At 41.1% G+C, this 21,830-nt stretch overlaps 1 protein-coding gene and 1 long non-coding RNA gene across 2 annotated transcripts in view; one reads left to right on the forward strand and one right to left on the reverse strand.

Moving 5' to 3' along the window:
• HFM1 (helicase for meiosis 1) overlaps positions 1–4,172 on the forward strand; it is a 35,329-nt gene extending 31,157 nt beyond the window's left edge. Inside the window, 7 exon segments of the mRNA XM_088526065.1 lie at positions 733–815; positions 949–1,058; positions 2,055–2,282; positions 2,721–2,781; positions 3,151–3,256; positions 3,661–3,818; positions 4,094–4,172. Coding sequence (XP_088382191.1) covers positions 733–815; positions 949–1,058; positions 2,055–2,282; positions 2,721–2,781; positions 3,151–3,256; positions 3,661–3,818; positions 4,094–4,160 — 813 coding nt within the window. The 3' untranslated portion in view covers positions 4,161–4,172.
• LOC148594471 (uncharacterized) overlaps positions 1–21,830 on the reverse strand; it is a 533,350-nt gene that overhangs the window by 167,843 nt on the left and 343,677 nt on the right. The window lies entirely within an intron of this gene.

A 21,830-nucleotide genomic window follows, 5' to 3' on the forward strand; every position in this document is an offset into this window, starting at 1 on the left:
GCATTTCATAACTAAAGCATGAACTTGCAAATATGTCTCTTGTGAAGAATATGAACAGCTAAGAAGCACAAAAGTAACCACAGGCCTGATAATCTGTGAAAGGTTCAGCTGCTGGTTGAAATGCTTCACACTTCCTACAGAATGCTTCTCTGCAAGTACTCAGTGTTTTTATTTCACAGGGTTTGATAGATTGTGGTAGGTAAGCTACAGAGGCATAGCTGGAAGGTACTGTATTGCAACATTATTTTGGCAAAATATGATCAAAAAGGAAAACTAATTGTGGTATCTATGAGAATAATGTTACTGAGAGACCTTTATGCATTGACACTAACATTTGCATGTTTAAGAAGAAAAATAACCCTTCTTCTTTTTAAGCTGAAAGATTTCAAAGCAGTGTAGTGTTAAACTAGTCTTTTCTGCAGAAAGAGTGGTATTTTATATTTTGGAGTGTTTTATTTCCTCAGGACTTTTTTTTTTTTCCTCAGGAGAGAATGATTTAGCCTATAGCTAATAGAGAAGAAACACACTTAGTGATAACCACCCTGACCTTGCCAGGGTACTTGGATAACTTTAAATAAGCCTGTAATTTAAGCCTTTTGACTTACCCAATCAAGTAACTACACAGCAGAAAGAGTTAATGTGTGATCTTTAAAAATATGTTTTCCAGATCATTTAAAAAAAAACACTTTTCAATATGTGCATGCCTTGTCACTTACAATATGCCTTCTTTAGATGCAGATGCTAAATCAGTCTCAGAATGTGGATCTCACACAATTTGTTTTTACACCCAAATCTTTAATGCCAGCATTGCCAAGGTACTATAATTTTTTTAAGTTATATTTTAGAAAATGTGCTAAGTTTTAGCAATTAAAACTATGTTCTGAATCGAATTAGTTTCTGTTGCAACTTTCTTTAACTGTTTTACGGATCATTTATTTATTTATTAAGATCTGACAAGAAACCATCATCTTTATGGCCTTCAGTAGATCAAGAAGATAACGTTAATATGGTAGGAAGATCTCCAAAACCACCACAATCCTGGAATTATGGAAACAATAGTAAGCTATTGTATTGCTAATATTTAAATTTACGGTTTTCACTGTTTAGAATTGCATGTTCCTCATAAACTGACACTTGCTGAAATTACTACTACAGCCACTATAACACTGCATAGCACCAAATGTACAAGAAAATAACAGTGCACATATAAAAAAAATGCAAGGAATGAAGAATATGTGAAATTCAGTAACCTAACCCTGTTGTTTATTTTTTAAGTATTTATGTTTTATGTTTATTAAGTGTGTGTGTGTGTCTGGGCAATTACTAACTATGCTGACTCTGCATACCCAAAATGACAAGAGCAGGGCCCTCCCGGTATTGCCAACATGTGTGGAACGGGATCTTTGACTTGAGCCTATCCTAATCTCTTTGATGAAATGGAGATGTAGATCAGGGTTTTTGAGGCAGATAAGCTCCTGGGCAAGAGAATAAAGATTCTAGCACAGTCTAGAGCTGAAGGGCAGTATAGCAGAAGAGAAAGGGGAAAAAAAAAAAAACGCATAAAGAGAAGGGGGTTGATGATGAAGAGAAAATATATAATCAGATGAAAGGAAAGAGTAGAGGCGGAAGCAGGAAAATTGTCTTTCCACTAGAGGAGGAGAAAAAGAAAAAGAATTTCTGAACATGATCACTTTTTAATTAGGAATTTTAACAATAATATTTGAATATATTTTTGTCATGGCTAGTTCTTTGCCATTGGGTACTGTGAGAGGAGAATAATGAATTAACAGTAAGAATGATTTGGAAGACACTGAAAAGGTGAAGTGACTGAATTATAATATTAAACTCAATCAAACTGGTTCTGACAAAACAGAGGAAGGAAATTGCAGTGATTGAAGGCTCATTTACTAGGCTCTGTAATGAGGATAACTATTTTCTTAAAACAATGCTGAGTAAAGAGGGCATATATGGCGATAATTTTAATATCTTGAACAATAGGTCTTAAAAACATAGTACAGTTTTTGCTTCACTTGTGCATTGCAAATGTGTTACAGATTTGTCTTCGAAGCATTCCATGTCTGTGAGTCAGAAAAGCCAAGAGACAAAGACATCAAAAAAAAACCTTAAAGAATCTTTAATGCATAACTTGACTGATACTGATAAAAGCAAGTCTTGGTTTTCTGAGACTTTGAATATTAGCTTTGAATTGGGAAATGATGTTTGGGATGATTTTGATGATGAGAAATTAGTATTGGCTAGCAATGTTTCCAGTAGAGATTTAGGTAAGGTTATTGTGATAAAACAAATTTTCCTACTTAAAATTTCTTTCCCAACTTCTTTTTCACAGTAATTTATTGTTGTATAAGTTCATTAGAATTATCAAAATATCTTTGGTTAATTGACTTGACCACTGGATTTATTGTTGTACTTTGAAACTTACCTATAAAGAGAAAAAATAATATAAAATGGAGAATTGAGAAAGGCATAATTTTAATTTTTTCAGATGACCTGTGGCTGCCTAATTTATACGACTGCGTATCTCTGTATTAAAAATTAGTCTAAAACCGACAGAGGAAATATTTTGAGTGTTAAGATTTTTGAATAATTTCAGATTATTATTTATGGAATTACATAAAATATAAGAATGGCTATTTTGTGCTTGAGTTTTTGAAATTTTCTTCCTTATGTGGTACATGGAACTATTCACCTTGAAATTACAGATGAATGTGAACCACTTTGCCAGTACACAAGAAGTAGAGTCACAAGTGACATTTCAAAACAGTAAGAATTATATGGAATATATTATGATTTAATTCAATTTAAAGGAATACCTGTAGCTGATATATCTGTTAATGATACCTGTTTAAGGTTATATCTTTGTTTAAGAATTTTGGGAACAGAGACACTGGAATGTAACCTGTAAAAGTGAGTGAAACTTCAACTTTAAAAATATATGAATTGAAATATATTTATATATTATATATTTATATATAATATATTTATATGTTTATTATATATTATTTAAAAATATATTATTTGAAATGAATTTTTAGTTAGTGTAGATGGATGTAAATTGAGAATATTCAACTGAAAACAAGCCATTATGCATTTCTGTAAAAATACTTATATTATTCTGCTTGATATTTTCAGTTCTTGCACATTACAAGATGAGACCAATACCCAGAATTCAGCTGTTTCTGTGTTTAGTGGCCCATCAAAAGAGAAATTGTCCATACAAAGTGGAAATATAAATATGGTGAGTAAAGGCTATCTGTAACAGTTTCTCCTATAATAAAATTAGATAATTTTGTTATCTCATTTTTATCATATGTGACTTATGGATAAGTTTAAACACATTGATTTTCTGAACCTCTCTGAATTTTCCAAATAACGAACAACCATACATTTTGAGCTCAGAGTGATAACTCTGACTTGAATTCACTTCATATAGAATCTTTCACTTCAATTTACTTTTATATAGAACAATTTCAAAACTATTTACACAGTCTAGCTGTGATTCTGCAAATCATGCGTGTGTTTAGGCCTTATCAATGACCACAATCACAGTATAAATATCTGTATTAGTAATACAACAATTTGGCAGTTTCTCTGGCAGTTAGTTACTTTAACTATACAAACTTTTTTACGTTTACATTGCAGTTCAGTTTTCAAGAAAAAGAGCATTCAAAACCTTCACAAGAGTTCAAAAACATACAGTGTTCTTCGAGCTCAGAAATAATCTCAGACTCTTCTAAGTTCAGTAGGAAAGGAGATTTTTTTATTTGCACAAGAGAACCAGAAAAAAAAATGGATTCCAGGTAATACAAAGTCATTTGTGTATGTTTTAATGTTGCCTCGGTGTTAAGTGCTTAGTTCTTTGTGGAACTTGGGCACTTAGGTGATGCATGAGCTTAGAGCAAATTCATTTTGAAGGAATTAATTCTGACTGTAATAATAGCAATTAGTTTTTCTTAGGAAGGAGGAGATATTATTTTACTTGTGCTGATATCTGCTATCTGTTTTTTATGTGATATTTCTGATTCCATCGGCTTGTTGTCCAATGTATATTTTTTATTTGCTTAATTTTCATTAGATATTGTCCTGATGATGAAACCAATGATGTCAAGCCCTTTCTTGGAATATTTGATGACATTTTCTGATACATGAAATATATTGTAAGTGCTGGAAAAAAACATATATAGTCATTTTTCCAGGGCAAAGCATTCAAATGTCGTTAAGAGAATTTGTTTTCTGTTGTACGACTGTTATTAGGGGGTAGTTTGCTGCACAGAATAGATAATAAAAATGAGGTTCTAATTATATGATCTCATTTTGAAAAGTATTTAAATCTTTGCTGGCTTTGCTTTTTTCAGGATTATTTTCAGGAGAAAAATATTGGAGTGTGCCAATAAAGGAGAATAGTTCTGAAAGTAGGGGAGTTTTTAGATAAAGTAAAATCACATAAGGGAAAATAAGCTGTTTGTTACATGCCTCAGCTTATTCTGAAATGAATGAAATGCCGTCCTCACAAATGTTTTCATCTTTTACTTTTTTATCTATGTCAATTCTTCTAATGCTGAGTTTTTCATAATCTTGATTTTATCTAAAATAATTAGATTTACAAGTAAATAGAATAGTAAGTTGTCCTAGGCTGTATTTCTTTTGATAGTGTTATCTACTTTTTAATAAAAGAGTATAACTTCCTTCATGCAAATGTGTTTCCAGACTCTAAGCAAATCTGTTGTAAAATATCTATAAACAATTTTTTGTAGTTACATTTAGCTGATACCTGAGGTCATAAAATGAACATTTATGCATCCCAGTACAGACTGAGGCCTGCCTTTGGACAGGTTTATTTACTGGCTCCCAGCAGCAATTCTGATATTCAGTTCCTCTCATGCTTTGACAAAGAGGCTGTCAGTAACAGGAGCTGCTGTTTGTTTTTCATTTTAGAGTTGCCTCTCTCATTCCTGATCTGATTTTTGCAAATATCCTTCCTGATAAATCAAAAGAGAGCAAAGTTAGCATCTTGTCTCCTTCAGCACAATTATATGTGGTCAACCAGACCAGAGGTCACCTGCTCATTAGCTTCAAGGGTCAACTTTGGTGTCTGTTTTTGCCATCAAGGAAATCTTTTTTGCACTAAACAAAGAACTGTTTAATAGTATTGTCTGTAATAAAAATATGTCCTTTCCTTGACTGAAGAGACAACACAGTGTCAAATATAAAATATTCCTTTCCAGGATGTTACCAGATCTGTGAAATTTGCCAATGATGAGCCATATAGTTGATCAGTAGCACACAGAGTTTATTTTGGTCTCAGCCACACAAGCCATCTTCCCTAATTCTAGCAATGCATTACCTTTGAGTGAAAATGGCTCTTAATCAGTCCTAGACAGGTTTTGTCTCTATGAAGGATACTTGAGTAATCAATTTTGTGTTTCTCTTGTTACTGTCAAAGGGGAATAATGCCTGGAAGCTTCTGTTCTCTGTAAAAACTACTTGTGGGAAAGCTCTGTCCAAATGGAACCTGCTTGCAGGTCTAATCGGTGTATCTGGGCTTCAAGAAAAGGAGGGTTAAGGGTGTCCTGGCCTGCTGTCTTCTGAGCATTTCTGGCCCTGGTTTATGTGCATATGTGAAAAATTTTGAAAGACATAGCCTTTTCCAGGCACGGACATGACTCCAGTTCCAGCTCTGAATGGACTCAACTGAAAATCCCTCTTACTTTTCATCCACTGGTTCAGTGCCCACCTGCTAATAAAAATCTTTTCTTTTAGACAAAAAGTTACCAAGGAATGATTCGACTGCCTAGATATAGATGTCATCTTAGATGCCTTGTAGAATCTTTCCTCGTTTCTGTCTGCCTTCCCAGAGGAACACAGGTCTTTCTCTCCACAAGGAGATGCACCCTAGAGCCTGTCTAAATGGCACTGGATCCTGTGTTTAAGCACCTGACTCAGTCCCTGGTGCCTGAGTGATACACGATGTTTTTCCAACCCATAGTTCGTATTACATAGAATGCTTAATTGTCTCAGTATCCTGCTTTTCCATAGGGTTTTAGTTTGCAGCAACTATTTTGAACTGTTCTTCAGTATCTCCAAATTTGACAAAGGGTTTTTACACAGCAGCGCAAAGCTGAGCTTCAGACATGTAGAATAAGGTGAAGTTAAGGAAACAATTTATTGCTAACTTGAGCTGAAACTCTTGACTTTTCAAAATCTCAGTTATTGGCCAGTTGTGCAGGCATCACACACAATCCAAACAGACTTGTTGCATCAGCCACTGTACTTCCCACTGCTGTCCTGCATGAAGCTTCTTTCTTGTGATTAAAAGTTCTAAAATGTGAGGTACTGACTGTCTGGAAGTGGATCGTGATTAGGTCTTCATAGAAATGAATAAGGTAAGTATCTATTTCTCTGTACTAAGTATCTTTTCAGTTTGAAGATGTTTTTACATTTCCAGTACTCTTTAAATGCATTTATATCTTTCTAACAAATACTTTGGTAATTTATATAATATCCAGAATATGGCTGACATTATTGCCATTTTTGCTTCAATTTTCTTAGCATAACCTAAATATAACTAGCCATTTTTGGTCAGTTTGTGGTCAGTTGTGGTGTACATTTAGCCTGTTACCTCAGATAAAAGTATCTTTGAAGTTATTTTATTTTCCTCTTAAAGTTTTCCTCAGTGCAGGCATTTAATAATCATTATTGGGAACCTCCAAAGTTCAGACTGATTACTTTTCTAATACTGTATTCGGGTTCTTCCTTATGTTTTCTTTATGTTTTTTTCCATAGCCTGTTCACCAGTGGCGTATACCCTGTTCTTTGGGTAGTATCCCAGATTACTGTTTGCAATATTTGTTTGCAAAATTTACAATTTGATTTATAATCAGAACATGTGATAATAAATGCATTTCAGTACTCGCAAGGCTATTTGGAATACTTTTGAGCTAGTTTATTAGATTACTTTCTGACTGTTTCTCACAGGGAATCGGCATCCTATACCATACTTGAAAATAGCAGCAGATACTGACAACCTTTTAAAGACTCGAGAAGATCTTTTTAATGCTGTCGTGTCCTTCTAGTGATATAAAACTTACAGTACAAAAACATATTTTTATAGAGAAAAGAGCTTTATTTGACACTGTTACTTTACTTCATTCTCTCTACTTTAAATACCTTTCAGAAAACCAATTTGGAAATATTTATACATATTGAAATGTTCTCTATTTCAAGAGAAGGAAAGATTTTTCGTATGTTTCATTCATTTTTTGGAGTTGTAGTAGTTGAAAGATCAAAAGTGATAACCATGCTATGTCACCATGACAATAATTAATTGCAACTACATAACTATACTTCAGAAGTAGTACAGACAGATCAAATTGACTGCAGTATTAAACAAAAACAGTCAAATCTAAATACCTTACAATTAAACTTTCAATGTTGGGAACTCGCCCGTTATGCTGTGCTTAGCCCAGCAGTCCAGATCTGCCAGGGCTAAACGTGCGTCCTTGCCTTGTTGCAGTTCCGTGTCAGGGAGGGATTTAAGCATGCAGAGTTCATCTGCCCCCCAGCAGGTCTCTGTGGAGAGCAGATGGGTGCCAGGAGGAGCCCTGGGTGTCTCTCTGCAGATGCTGTCAGTGACCAGGGCACCAAAATCCCAGATCAAGTAATGGCTTGCCCTAAAGGTAAGAGCAGCTCTAGCTGTTAGGAGCTGTTTGACTTCCGTCATTTAACAGAATCATCTTAAGTGATGCACCTGGTTACCTGCACTCCATCTAGAGTCAGTAGAAGGAGACAGACGTGTCAGAAGTTGGCTCCAATTGTAGGTGCGTTAAATTGCTCTATGGTAGAATTCATCCAGTTCCGTGTGATAAAAGCAACCCCATCCAGTTAGTGTGGAGAAGCTGGTATGCTGTAAATGCACAGCTTGGCTCTCTGAATATTTCCTTTTCTGTGCACATGAGATGTCAGGATTCTTTTATTCGCACAAGGTTCTTACTTTGGAAATTGGACAATCGTATTTCTGTCCAGCAAAAGATGGCTGTGCTCTGCTGGCGTTGCTGCATGCAGCTTCCTTTCAGATACTGATAAAACGTGCTAATTAATTCAACAGAAAAAAGACAGTTTCACTAAGCCACTCCCAACACATAAAATACAAATTAAAACATATAAGGATATTGTTAAAGTTTGACTGTATCCTGTGTTTTAGTTTTGCAGAGTTACTAATTGAGTGACTGAGTTTAGATTAGTGGAATTGAGTAAGTAATTCTGGGGATACAGCAGAATGTCCTAGTCATTTCTCTGGGGAAGATTCTATGTAATTTACGTTATAACAATACTGTTTCCCATAATGGAGTTGTGAAAGAAAATTCAATGTGACAAGAAGTCTGATTTTTACCATCAGACCATTCAACCATTCATCTGATTCTCTGTAACAAAATACATGCTCATACCTGCTTTTAATTTAGCTTCAACTTTTTCATATGCTTCCTTGTCCTATCAAATAACACTGGTTTCAGAATACAAACAGAGGTCAACTGTATTTCTGCCTGAAGAAAATGCACTCAAAAAACATGATCTTCAGAAATGTTAATAGAAAAATATGTATAGTGTTTAAACATGTCGGGCAGGCATGTTGGTGTATAAGGTACTTTTATAGCATATAGAATATTGTAAATGTACTGTGACATAATTTTGACTGTATATAGCGTGTCTCGCATTCATTTTTAACTATGTAAACTTTGTTCATGTATTTGAGAACTTAATTAAACATTACAAGAAGTTGGGCTGTATGTTTACACCCAAACAGGACAGTTACTTCATTAGCTGAGATACAGAAATTGGTGCTTTTAAAGGTAGCCAGCATGATGCTAAAGAGTGAATGGAAGTCAATATATTGAATATAAATCCAAAAAAGAATAGTTACAATCAGTCATTTTGTACAATATGATGTTACCACCTGAAACATCATTATTACAGAATCAGTGGTATCTATTTTAAAAGAACTAGGGTATCTTTACCTCTTTACTTCTCTCTTCCTGATTTTATGTAGGAGCAAGAGAGCAGTATCGTGTCAGTTGTCTGTTGACTGAATATGTAAGTGATATGCATGACATTAGAAGCATGAATGCCTGGTTTTCTTCAAAATCCTTTGCTTAACAAGGAAATAGAAAAGGAGGGACTATTCATTTCCACCAGAAGACTAACAAAACATTGACTGTATTGAGGGTTTATGTAACAAAATGATGCACACACTTTGTGCTGATAGTTTTCACTGATGAAATTCAGTATGACTGAAAAAGTCTGCTTGGAAAAGGCCAGTGGGTGCTCAGGCTACTATTGTACAGCTGAGGTTGTAAGGTCCACCCTGTTGAATTGTTTTGCTGCATTTATTTAAACACGCACGAGAAAAAAATGTTACTGGATATTTGTTATTTCCAATGTCATAAAGTCCCTGAATATGCTAGCGAGGAATTTCTTATTCAACATATGCTACATGGAGGAAGCATGTAATGATTATATAGCCAATCCTTTTGGTTCATGTTACATGGCAATTTCTACATTTTAGATAGCTGAGCATGGAGAAGAATGCAAAACAGATTTTGTTCTGGAAGCTGGAAGTGTGTTTTGTTTGCATAAATAAAACAATGTTTCTTTTGCAACTTTGAAACTTCCTATTAAAGGATGCATATAACTTGCAAAATAAAAAGATGCTTGTAACTGTAAATGGCTATGATATGCTGTTCCCCCACCCATTTAGAGGCAAAACCTATTTATGAGGCTTTATTAAGTGCAAATAATTCCTATGGCTTTAGCAGAGAAGAAACAGCTGCAGAATATAGTCTGATTTGCATATAAATGACATTATTTCAGCTCATAGAGGGATATTGAAAAAATACATATTTCTACAGTGAAAACCTGATAGTCACACGTATTAAGGTCAGCTTGTGTAACTTGATTTTTAAGCTACTCCCTGTCGATATCTGATCACACTTCCAGCTAGATTCAGGCTTTATCAGTTTTACCCACTATGAAATTGTGAATTTTTGCATGTAAGCTAGTTACTATTTTAGAAATAAATTCCAAAACATTTATCTCAACAATTTAAGCCTTTGTAAATGCTCATAATACTTACTAATACAAGTGTCCAGCTGCAAAATCTACGTTCTTCCTTACCTTCAATACTGTAAATGTGTGATGTGAAATAAATGCTGTTATTTGGATCAGATGGGAGAAAAATGGTGAGACATAGCTGAGGCAGAGTAAATATTTTCCTCAGTTTATCTTCTCTGTCAAGGATAAGTTCATGCTTCTAAAATTTCTGTCAAAGGTAGGCAGCCACTGACCAACTGAGATGCTGGCCAAAGCAAAAATTCAGTGCTTCAAATCTAAACATACGCATGCCATGGTACCCCAGTTCTTTCATCTCCCCACACAAATTATTGGAACTAGCGTGTTTATTTCAGTCTGAAGTACAACTGTGGATAGTTTTCATAATCATTGCGCCTTTGGCATGGTCACTCCCTACCCGCAGAGCAGGCGGGACACAGACGTGGCAGCGCCCAGCCCGGCTTGGGCAGCCGCGCGCCCCCGGGGGAGGCAGCCGGCAGAGCCCGGCTCTGCGCACGCAGCCTCCCGCTCCCGCACACCACGCCACTGCCCCACGCGCCTCCCCGCTTCCCGTGGGGCAGGGCTGCCCTGGGATCGTGTCCCTTTAGTAGCAGGCTTGTGTTGTTTCTGTGATACAGCCTAAAACAAAAGATGCTGCAAGTTAGTAAAGGCCTTGTTGAGTTGAGTGCTGTTGCCAGAAGCCGTAGGGTGGCTACTTGCAGAGGGTCTGTCTGGTTACAGTGAATTGAGGTTGGTCTGAATGCCTCTTGAAGAGGCATTTGGTACCCTGCTTGGTACCGTTCAGAAAAGAGCACATTAAAGGAAGGCTTTAATGCTAGAAAATTGGATATGGAGGTTAAAATACTAGTAAACTTCCTCCTTGGCAATTTTAGTTTAGTGTAACTTAGCAAGTTTTGTGTAAAGGCTATTGCTTTCTTTGGATGGAAATAAAACTGGAGGATTTATTTTTGTTTTTTTCATTGCAGCATTTTAGCTATTATAGTCCAGACTTAGTAGGTAACTGGGTGCAGGAAATAAACTTTTACTGATGCTGGAGAAAGTGTGGTGATGAGATGCATCTCCTTGACTTGTGATATATTACAGGGATATGTGTGAAAGATGAGAGGCTTGCACAGTGAGGAAAATAGCCTGCATTAGGAAGATAAGAAGTACAAGCGGATCACTCTTTCTCTCCTGGGTGTGATTGCCGTATTAGCAGAAGGGTAGAAACATTCTTAGTTTCTGATGCAGATTAACTGAAATAAGAGTGCATACTGAGAATGAAGGTGATAAAATGGATGTTGTTCTGGAAGACAGCTCGGAGTGGTGAAAAACAGTTTCAGATAAGCATGTGGTTCAATAGAAATTAGTTCCTGTCCATAGAGTTTATAGCAGCCAATCGCAAATGCACTTTCAGTTCAAGCAGTTAATAATATCTCTGTGCTGTAGCTTAAGGGATACAATTTTCAAAATTATAGTAGTGTGGGACCGATAAATTTCAGCGCTAAGAAGGCAGTACTCCATATAATTTATTTTAGATTTCCATCTAGGGTATGTTCTGACTCTCCACATGAAAGTCAAATTGTCCATGTAAAATGGTTTTCAGGTGATAAGTTGACCCCTGGGGTTTTAGTAAAATAATAGATTCAGAATTCTATCTGACTCCCCAGTCTGTAAAAACTAGTTATTGGCTGCTTGAAGGATTTAATAAGGAGGAGGAAAGAAAAAAAAAAAGCTTTAGTGACATTTTTCTCATTAATGGGGACAGTGTTAGAATCACAAACTCCATCTGGATTTGGTAGTAAATACTCTGCTGGCATACGTTTGGGGCTGTTCTCCATGAGCAGTGTATGTGTCTAACACTGTATGTGCTGTAACATGCATATGGAACAAGGGGTATTTCTGATACGCACGCAGAGCTGTTCCAAACAGGGTGTTTACTGTGCCACCGTCTGGCCGTTCTCTTTAAAGGCATTCTATCACCAGAGCCAACCTCCGCAGTGTGGCTGGTGTAGGACTGTCCCAGTGTGCCTGGAGAAACACCAGCAACGTAGCCACCTCTTCCTGCTAGCACCCAGGGAAAGAAAGAAAAAAAAGTCACAATATTCTGTGTTGTTTAAATGTACTGCAAAACAAATGGTAACCTGAAATGAGGTATCATTTTAAGTTCGTGTCTGAAATTACTATAGCATCAGCTGTAATTTTTCTTGTATTTTTAGAATTTTATTTAAGGATAATTGTATATTCTTGAGAATGCCTATAGGTGTCTCCTAGTGTGTTGTGTGGTTCCTTGTGCTTTGTTTTAGTAGATGAGTGTATCTGTGTGTACGTGTGCGTGAAACAGGACCAGTGAACAACAGAAGGAAAAATAAGGTGACAATAAGATGGCATCAGTAAAATGACAGCAGAAGTAGTCTGCCTGAAAGCATGTTTGAGGTTAGTACTGGCTGAATGTCGCTTTGAATTCTGTGCAAGGAAAGTACTTCCTGCTTTTTGACAACTACTGTTCATTTATTTGTTTGTTTAGCTTTACAGAGGAGATTGGGTGCTAATTTTGCCAGTGGACAGGCTGTAAGAGATGTGCGACAGGCCTGTTTGCTCACCTGAGCAAACTCACGTGAGCCAGCGTTGATCTGCCAGAGAGCACTCCAAAGCCAGGTGTCTGCCAGGTTCCTGAAGTGCTTTTCCTTCAGAGGAACAATCTGAGGACTAAAGGAGTTATGAGTCACTCCAGCTTCTGCTGTTGACTGGATATACTCTGCATGAATATTTTCCAGAGCAGCTGTATATTCCCCTTTGGGTTATTTGTTTCTCTGAGGCCGATTTTAAAGTTTGACCAGCATTTTTAAGGTTTCAGGTGTTAGCACTGAAGCATTCAGCTATTCACTGAGGTGATTACCAGAACGTTTGCATCTGTGGCCCTAGTTAATTGCCGGCTCATAGGCCATGCTTTGTGTTTACTGAAGCCCTGTGGGGAACTGTTTCCTCTTCTAGCATATAATGATGCACGGAAGAAATTAAGGTAATTTATCTGTATTCCTCACATCTTTTGTATGTTCCAGCAGTGCCAGGCTGCTGCAGTGTCAGGCCATTGTGCTGCTATTGTGTTCCATGGATGTGGGCGCACCTTGATGCAGGGCTGCACTGCGAGTCCCCACTTGCCTGGAACAGGGCAAGCGTGTGGAGCAGCTACGTAGCCGGGGCCAGCCCCCTTGGAGCAGCTTGTCCCAGAAAAAGGAGCCCAGTCAGGCCCTGGAAAGGGGCAGGCAGGGTAAGGCTGCGCTCAGGGATGAGTTTTATGAAAATGCCCCTCTTAGTGTGGGAGAGGAATGTCAGGCCCAGGACTTTTAATTTGAGTCATATGATAACTAAGAGAGCTTTTGTTCAGTACATACCGCAAATGAACTACACGAATTAAACAGAGATCCTGAGTGCTGCTTGGAATTGCTATTGGCAGCTATTAATGTCTCTTCTGTTGTATTTTTATCACAGCTTAGTGAGAGTTCACCAAGATGTAGCGCTTTCTGTTAGCTTCACAGGCAGCAGGGAGTACTTGGGATATTCCAGGATTTCATCCCAGCTTCACAGCTCTCCGTGTTGCCTTGAAACTGTGCTGGGTTTTGTGTCTCCCGTGAAAGAGCTGGAGGGGGGGGGAAAAAAAAAGGCAGCATTAAATTTACATCTCCAGTTGCTATGCAGATGGAATTGGAAATGAGCTCTCTGCCACCAAGCGGAATCAGTAATATCATTTCAAGTCCTGGCTAACATCTGTAAACATCTGTGCCTGCCCACAGACCCTGACAAGAGGTTTCAGAACATATTTCTTTAAAAAGGTCATTGAGGAATACAACCCCCAGGATGCACTGCACACTAAGTGTTTTAATATGGCTCTTGCAGAGGCCTCATATTGGACATTTCCCCTTCTTAATTATGTTAACAGTCTCCAGCCTGAGGCATATTGAAGCATCATCCATCTGCCTTGGAAAAAAAAATGTATGTGGAAAAGTGTGTGTTTTTTTTTTCCAAGTGCTGCCGTGAGCTCCCTTCTGGCTGCAAGCCAGCCCAGCCGCGGCTGCAAGGCTAGCCCAGGCCGTGGCGGCGGTGGGCAGCAGCATGGGGCGGCCAGGGCTCCCCACAGGGCTGAGCCCGCTGCCTCTTGGGGCTGTTGATGGTGGGTGCTGTGTCCTTAAACTGTCAATGGCCATTGCCATAGGGAAGGGCAGGCTGGACCCACAGCCTTGGTGGCACTGCCAAGAGGCCAGGCAGGAGCAGGGTTGGCAGTGGCTCCCTCCTTGGCGAGGGCTGGCATCGACCTTGGCCTTGCCAGGAAGGGGCAGCAGGGCCATCTGAGGGGTCAGATGTGCCCCAGGGTGCACCCACATGCCCCGGCAGACTCTCCAGGCCCGGGAGTCAGCTGTCCCAGGTGTTTGGTTCCCAAGAGCCATGCACAGAGATGCCCCTAACTCTGCAAAACTCCTTCCTCCTGTGCTGCCCCATCGCCTCGCAAGGAGCCCAGGGACATGGACTGGGTTGACTGCGGTCACCTGGCTGTTGCTGTGCCATGGCTGTGGCCCTGCTGCTCCAGTCTTGCTCCTTAAACACAAAGGTGCTGGTTGCCAAGTGTAGTGCTGCCAAGGGCTGTGATTTCATGCACAGAAAAGCCTAAGTAGCAAACGGGTCACTTACGTGAGCTTGACACATCCTGAGACAGAATGCATTGAACTGGTAAGCGAGAAGGGGCTCTGCTGAGGAAATACCAGCATTTCTGCTTCTAAGGGCTTTTCCCCTCATGAGAATTGTGTGACCCCATCCAGCCTGGGGTTTCCTGCTGGCTATTCTGCTTTGTCATTTGGACTGCAATAGTGCAAGCTGAACCAACCTCCAGGGCCAGCCAGGCCGCCATTTTGTGTCATCTCCCCTTTGAGCTGCCATTTTGCGTCACCCCTTTTTGAACAGCCATCCTGTGCTGGATGTGGCTGTGCAGAGCCTTCTTCATGCATTACCCCTCTCTGTGCAGATGCCACCAGTGAATGCCTGCCCCCTGCCCCCACCAAATGCCTCCTCTGATCAGGGGAAAAGCAGAGGAGGGAAAGTGTCTTCTTATGAAAGCAGAAACAGCTTATGGGACTCTCAGGATTTATGATCTCTCGAGAAGGAAGCTGCTTGCCCTGAGCAGCTGTGGAGCTGGCCTTGCTTCCCAAACCTGTTGAGGCGGGAAGGGAGCAGCTGTGAGCATCTGTGGTGCCGTCCTGCCATGACCCGGCCACGCTTGGCCCTGTGCAGTCGCGGCGATGCGGATGGCAGTGACCGGCAGCCCAGACACTGCTCCCTTTCAGCGCGCGTAAACTGTTAACTTTTAGAAGGGAGGTCCCCCTTGCGTATTTATGTCAGTGATGTGGGGTTTTAAACTATTCATGCATGCAAAATGACTGTAGGAATTGCATACTCCCCTGTGCGAGCAAGGGCTGCGTGGGAAAGCGATTGGAGCAGTTCCGCAGCGCGCGCCGCCGCTCGCACGCGCGCTGTGGGAGCGTTACGGCGTGGTTTTAGATACTGGCACATGCTAATGCAGCAATTTCAACCAGGCTTTTCTTGTCCCTTTTGGATTTGTTCAACTTAACAGCTAGCATGTCTCATGTTTGCTCTAAGATATGCCCAGCAAATTAGGCAAATTAAAAAATGCATGAAAAAAATATAGTGCTGTGCACATGTTTTGGGTTTGTTATTTATTAATAGACTCCAATTTCCATATGATAGCCTACTTAAAAAAAAAAAAAAAAAAAAAAAAAAAAAAAACTTTGGCTCAATAGATAATTTTTGCCAATTACACGTAGTCAGACGGCTTCGAAATCTGTTTTTGCTTTTCTCATGCATAAAGGCCTGGATTCTGTTTCAGGTTCTAATTAAACCCTACACTGATTTTAAAGATTCTATTGTCCTTTCCATTAAATAGGAGTTTTGTTAGATCTTTAACAAGACCTCAGTGGGGTAATAAATCTAAGAAACTGTCCTTATTAGGAGCAGATTATCCTCATGAGATGGTAAGTCACAGAACTAACTGAAACCATTTGTAGAGACTGAACTAAGGCTTTTTCTCCCTAAACATTAAACAGACTTCTGAATGACTTGCTTGGGTGCTCAAATTAAATTAAATGATTTTTTGTTTATTTTTCACATTTTCAGTGTAGGCTATTTGCATTTACTTAAAGTTTAAGAGTTGCATTCAGCAAAATCCACTCCAGAGTAATGATCCTTATTTCCAGTAAACAAGTTTTGTAGCCGTAAATTAAACCCAAGAAGTCTTATAATTTCTTTTGTTGGTAACCCTTGGAACACTTGTGATTTATAGGTCCTGCTGACCTAATGACTACATCCTTACTTGGTGAGATGTCCCACTATAGCGGATTTCTTGGCTGAGGATTAGTCCTAGATTTGACTCACGACCGAATGCATTGCAGTGTGCATTTGACCAAAGATCTCCTCGGCTGCTGGACCTGAACATGGTTTTTATTCAGAGAAGTGGCCACCAAACCCACCAGAAGCTGTGGCTACGCTTGGCCTTGCAGCGTTTGTGCACTGCCAGGCAGGGAAAGATGACTCTGCTTTCCTGCTTCTTTTTGTTTCTCTTAGAAATGAAGTGTTTTGTTTGGTTGGAGGGTTTGCCAGTCTGTAGGTACTTGTGGATTATTTCGTTCCTGGTTTTAATCATAAATTGGTTTTGGATGGAACATGACTTTCTCCACGCACAGTCATGAATTTCTGCTGTATGTTTAATTCCCAACTTTGCTATATACTATATTATAGTGTGAATTTTTAAAATTATCCAGTTATTTTGAAGCTCTATTTTGTGGTGCCTGGTTCAAGATACTGATTTCTAGGACTTAATTCAACCCAGCAGCCATCAGGCAAAGCAGAGAGCACAGGGCCGTCCTCACAGCAAGACATGTCGCCTCACAGTCTGATTTCTTTTTTTTTTCCGCCCTTTGCTGGCTCAGTTTTGGAGCTGACTTCAGCTGCTGCCCTCTGCAGAGCACATTGCAGGAAGCCGCTCTCCAGGGACAAAGCCACACGTGACGCGACCCACGTCCGCCTCCACCGGGAGCAATCCTGCAGCCCTGCTCAGACGCAGATGAAGACAAACCCTTCTTGGTTGCTGCAGCTGCACCAGCTCTCAGCCACCAGGTATTTAATGCCCTGAAGTTAGTGTCCTGTCCCTAGGCTGTTCTGTTCCTGCTTTGCAGCCCGGTATCTCTGTAGAGCCAAGTATTGTGAGGCTGCAATGGTGCTCTGCTGTGTTTCGTCATTAAGAGGCATACTCGACCCTCCCTTGTCCTCTAAGTTACACTGTATGGATATTTCGGGGCATAATAAATTAGAGGAATGTAGTCCAAGACCATTAATTTCTGATTAGAGGTTTGCTGTGTATCCTGGGTGAAATTGCTGATTTTGATGAGCCTTCATCTCTTGCTCTTGCAGCGGCAAAGATTTAGGCATGGCAGGTCATTAAGGAGGTGGAAAATATGGTTTAAAGTGAGGTCTGTCATTTCTCAGCATCATGGCTCCCCTGTGCTCTGGTAGGAGACTCGGAAAACGGAAGGTGCTGACTACAGATAAGTCACTTGGCCGCTATTCTGCTTGCGGTGCAGAGCCTGGGAAAGCGTGGGGCATCGCACACGCTGGCTCCGTGGCCACAGCTCTTCCTTCCCGCCGCGTTCTGCACCTCCGTAAAGGGGCTCGCTTGGAGAGCCCGGCTGCTGGGCGACCCCGCAGCGTGACCTGCCGCGCGGGCACCGAGCTGCCTGGCCGAGCACAGTCTCCCCACTGGTGTGGGGCACCTATGAGTGTGTTGTGTGGTGGTCAGACCTCCCCATTTAGCCAGGGTTGCTTTGCCTGAGATATTGCATTGCCATTTTGCAAAGTCTGGATTCTTGTCAGGATGTGGGTTTTCTTTTTGTTTTTTTCCTTTCCCTCCCTCCCTGCTAATATCCCCAACAGCAGGCCCAGGAACTAATCCTATTTCTGCCCTGAGACAGGAACTTGTTTTCATTCTCTGTGGGGCAGAGCTGAAAAGCTGGTGTCCAGCAGGGGAGGGTATCCCTGAGCATCCGCAAGAAGGTGGCGTGTGGGGATGAGAACTCTAGTTTGCTTTTCAGCGTGAGTAGATGAGGTTTAGGTGGGAAAGTAATGGAAATGCTAAATGATTACTGCTAACACTTGCTAAGATGACAGCAAATCTCCTCTATATTAATGTTCAACTTCTGAGACTAGATTGAATCTTGCTTTATTAAAGAAGGTAGGAAACCTAGAAACCTAGCTCTTTAATCTTCAGCTGGAAAACACAATTTTGAAACCCATTATCTTAGGAATGCAATAATCAAACAAAGTAATAACTGATGTTAAACTGACTTTGAATATTATTTAAAGTATTTCCCAGATGGAAGTAAAAGTTGGTAGGATGGTGTCAGACTGCCTTGGACATCTGCTGTGTTTATGGTGCTGCACACACAGAGAAGAAAGGTTGATTAACATGTATTTCCAGCCTGTGAGATTGTTTGGGAACTATTGAAGGCTAAAAAGTCATTATGAGATTTATAAATATTTCTGCATGCTGTTTGCTGCGTTGGGCTGCTGGGATTCTGTCGGTGCTATGTTGCAAGCACAGCACTGCCTATGAGGCCTTCCCCAAAGTAGGAACCCTGCAGTTTTGGGTATCTTCTGAGTTAGAGAGAGAAAAGGTGCCACTGGGGAGTCGCTCCCGCTGCTAGTGCTAAGCTCTTCCCTTCAGCACGTTCTGGAGTGTTTTGCCCAACGCTATTTTAAAGGTCCCAGGTGAGCAGCCTTGCAGCAGAATGTCATTCATGTCAGCACCAATCGTTTGTTGTGATGTTTGAAGTGAGATTCCCCTTCCTGTTGCTTATCCCATTGTGCCTCCTCGTGTTCTCGAGATGGATCCAGCCTGCCCGGGGGTCTCATTGCTAAGACGCTGTTTGGTGGCACAGGAGCGCGAGCGCCGCAGCTGGCAGTTTCCCTCCGCCCTGCACCGTGTACACAGCTTTCCTATTGTGTCCCCATTGACAGCGCACTCAGTTTTTTTCCCAAACAGAATCGTATTTCCTTTCCCCCTCCCCATGTTTTTCACCTTTCTTTGCCAATTTGTAAAATGCATCTGCTCTGTTGTTTTCAGTTTCTCCTAAGTTAATATTACTGGTGAGGTTGTCGCTCTCTGTGCAGATCATTAACAAGAGGCTATGTGCGCTTCTTGTAAAAAAAAAAAATGGAAAAAATGGAAAAAAAACCAAAAAACAAAAAACACTGCATTCCCCAGAGAGCCTGCTTAGTGTGTTGCTGGTGAGCATCAATGCTCTTTGTTTAGAGACTTGTAACTTTCTTTGGTTCTTTAACAGATGCAAAGTGATATCTGATTTTTAACCTACTTGGCACTTCAGTGTGAGAATACAAGGAGCAGAGAGAAATTCAAAAGTTACAGGACTTGAGAGGACATGTGCAGCCCTAGGGAAAAGGCAGTTTGCCATGTAAGCAAAATGAAAAAACGGATTAGCAGGATCCCAGCCCAGTCACAAAACCAGTCTGTCCCCAGCCCGTGGGCAGGTGAGGGAAGCCCAGCGCTCCCTGCTGCTCCCTGCTGCTCCCGCTGTGGCGCGGGCCTGTCCCGGCCTGCGCTCGCGCTCCGCGGCGGCGGCGCTGCCAGAACCCCAACCGCCATCGGTTCGGCCCGCGCTCAGCCGGCCGTGGTGCCGCGTGGGGGCCTTCTGCCCCTCGCTGTTCTGGCGCTGTCAAAGACGCCAGGGCTTATGGGCTCACTGTGATCAGGCGTACATGTTTGTGCCTGCTGCCACTGCCAGCAGGAGCCGTTTGTGCAGTGGCTGGTGGGGAGTTGGATGAGGGGGCAGACCAGAAGCTGATCCCCAGGCTGGCCGGGACGCGGTGCTGGCACGAAGGAGGGAGGCGTTGGGGCAGGGAGAGGAGGATGGGCCTGCAGGGCCGAGCGCTGCCACCCTGGGCTCAGCAGGGAGCTGAGGCCTCAGGCCTCGCGGGTGCCTCATGTCAGGAGTTGAGACACCGCTCGGCCTGCGGGAGCCACATGTGGCAGCGACGAGGGGCAGCTCCTGGCGCCCTGGAAAGCTGGGCCCTGCAGGCAGTGATTGCACTGTGGCCCCATCCCCACGTTTGCTGGAGGTTGGCACTGAGAAAGCGCTTGTTTTCAGCACCACAGCCTCGCAGTAGAGCCTCCTAGCAAACAAAAGCGGGGTCTGTGGCAGCAGCAGGACTTGTGGCAGGACCCCATGGGCTCCATCTCCCCAGGAGGCCCCTGAGCACAACCTTCCTCCTCCTCCTTGGCCCCTCACAGCAGGAGCAGCGCCAGCAGTTTCCACTCTTGGTCACCTAAAGCTGAGATAGTGACCAGGGACTGGAGTTTAGCTTGGGTCAACAACAGTGCTGTAAACTGAAACTAATAGCTTAGTTCCAGTTATTTCTTCTGGAGGGGATGATGCAGAAGTAAATCACCTTGAAAGTTAGCTGTGGTAGTAGCTAAATACTTTTTACATGTCACTTAAAACTTCAAGTCATCTGACAAAGAAACCTATTTAAAATAATAGTAAACTGCCATCTGCTGGTAAGAAAAGCAATGCACGGAATGAAAAAGCAGACTTTTGCGGTGATGAACAATTCTTTGTATTTGACATGCTACAGTCAGATACACATATGATATGGGAGCTGCATATATTTATTTTACTGTTTTTCATCTCCATTTGCATTTTCATATAGAATATGCTAAACAGATGCCTATAACATAACTAACTGTAACGACAAGCACAGAAAACCAAAGACAATAAGAATAAAGAATGAGGACTAATAAAAGCAGATGAGCGATCAGGGTGGTGACAGCCTCCAAATGTGTCCTATTTACATTGCTAATAAAGAATCACATATAGCTCTTTTTTGATTCCCCCTCCACCGCAGACCCTCCAGTATGACCAGAATTCTGGCACTGAAACATTTCCCAGCTTCTTCAGTTTGATTTTCATGTGTGGTTTCTTAGTCAAGCTTGTAAATAGGAAGTGGATCTTTAATTGTTCCTGATTTAAGTAGGTCATCTTCTCCAATACGCAAATCTCCCATCTTCATATAAGCCAATCAGCTATTGAAATGGTACAGAAAACCCTTATTACACAAATATGGCCAGGAAAAATGATCGAACAAAGGACCCCTCCCAAGGTGCACGGTGAGTTACACAAGCAGTCTCCATAAATCACAAGTATGAGTGCCCTTCAGGGGAGGGACTAGCAGCTTTCGTATTTGTATAGTGCCTGCCACGGAGGTGTGCTGAGCATGACTGGGTCCCTAAGGTGCTGCTGCACTATAAATAGTGGTATTAGTGTGAACTAGCTCCAGAGCAAGCGTCGGGCTGCTTGGCGTTTTCATTTGCATGCAGTTTTCTTTTATGATTTTGGTTATTCCAAACATAGCCCATTGTTTTAGCAAACTGATCTTGTCATAGGAAATGTGTAAAATGGGCAAAAAAAAAAAATAGGTCAGTTTCTCCTTTGAAATCAGAGAAGGGTGTGCATTTGTAATATTCCCCAGGTTTATTTCCTTGGAGCAGATTTGGCAGGTATGAGAGGAAGTTAAAGATTTATTTTTGGTGCTATGTACCAGATGTCATACTTGCTCTTCTGAGACAGTTGCTT

Source organism: Tinamus guttatus, unplaced genomic scaffold, assembly GCF_059628265.1.
Source record: "Tinamus guttatus ecotype Peru unplaced genomic scaffold, ASM5962826v1 Tinamus_guttatus_pri_ptg000242l, whole genome shotgun sequence".
Taxonomy (NCBI): domain Eukaryota; kingdom Metazoa; phylum Chordata; class Aves; order Tinamiformes; family Tinamidae; genus Tinamus; species Tinamus guttatus.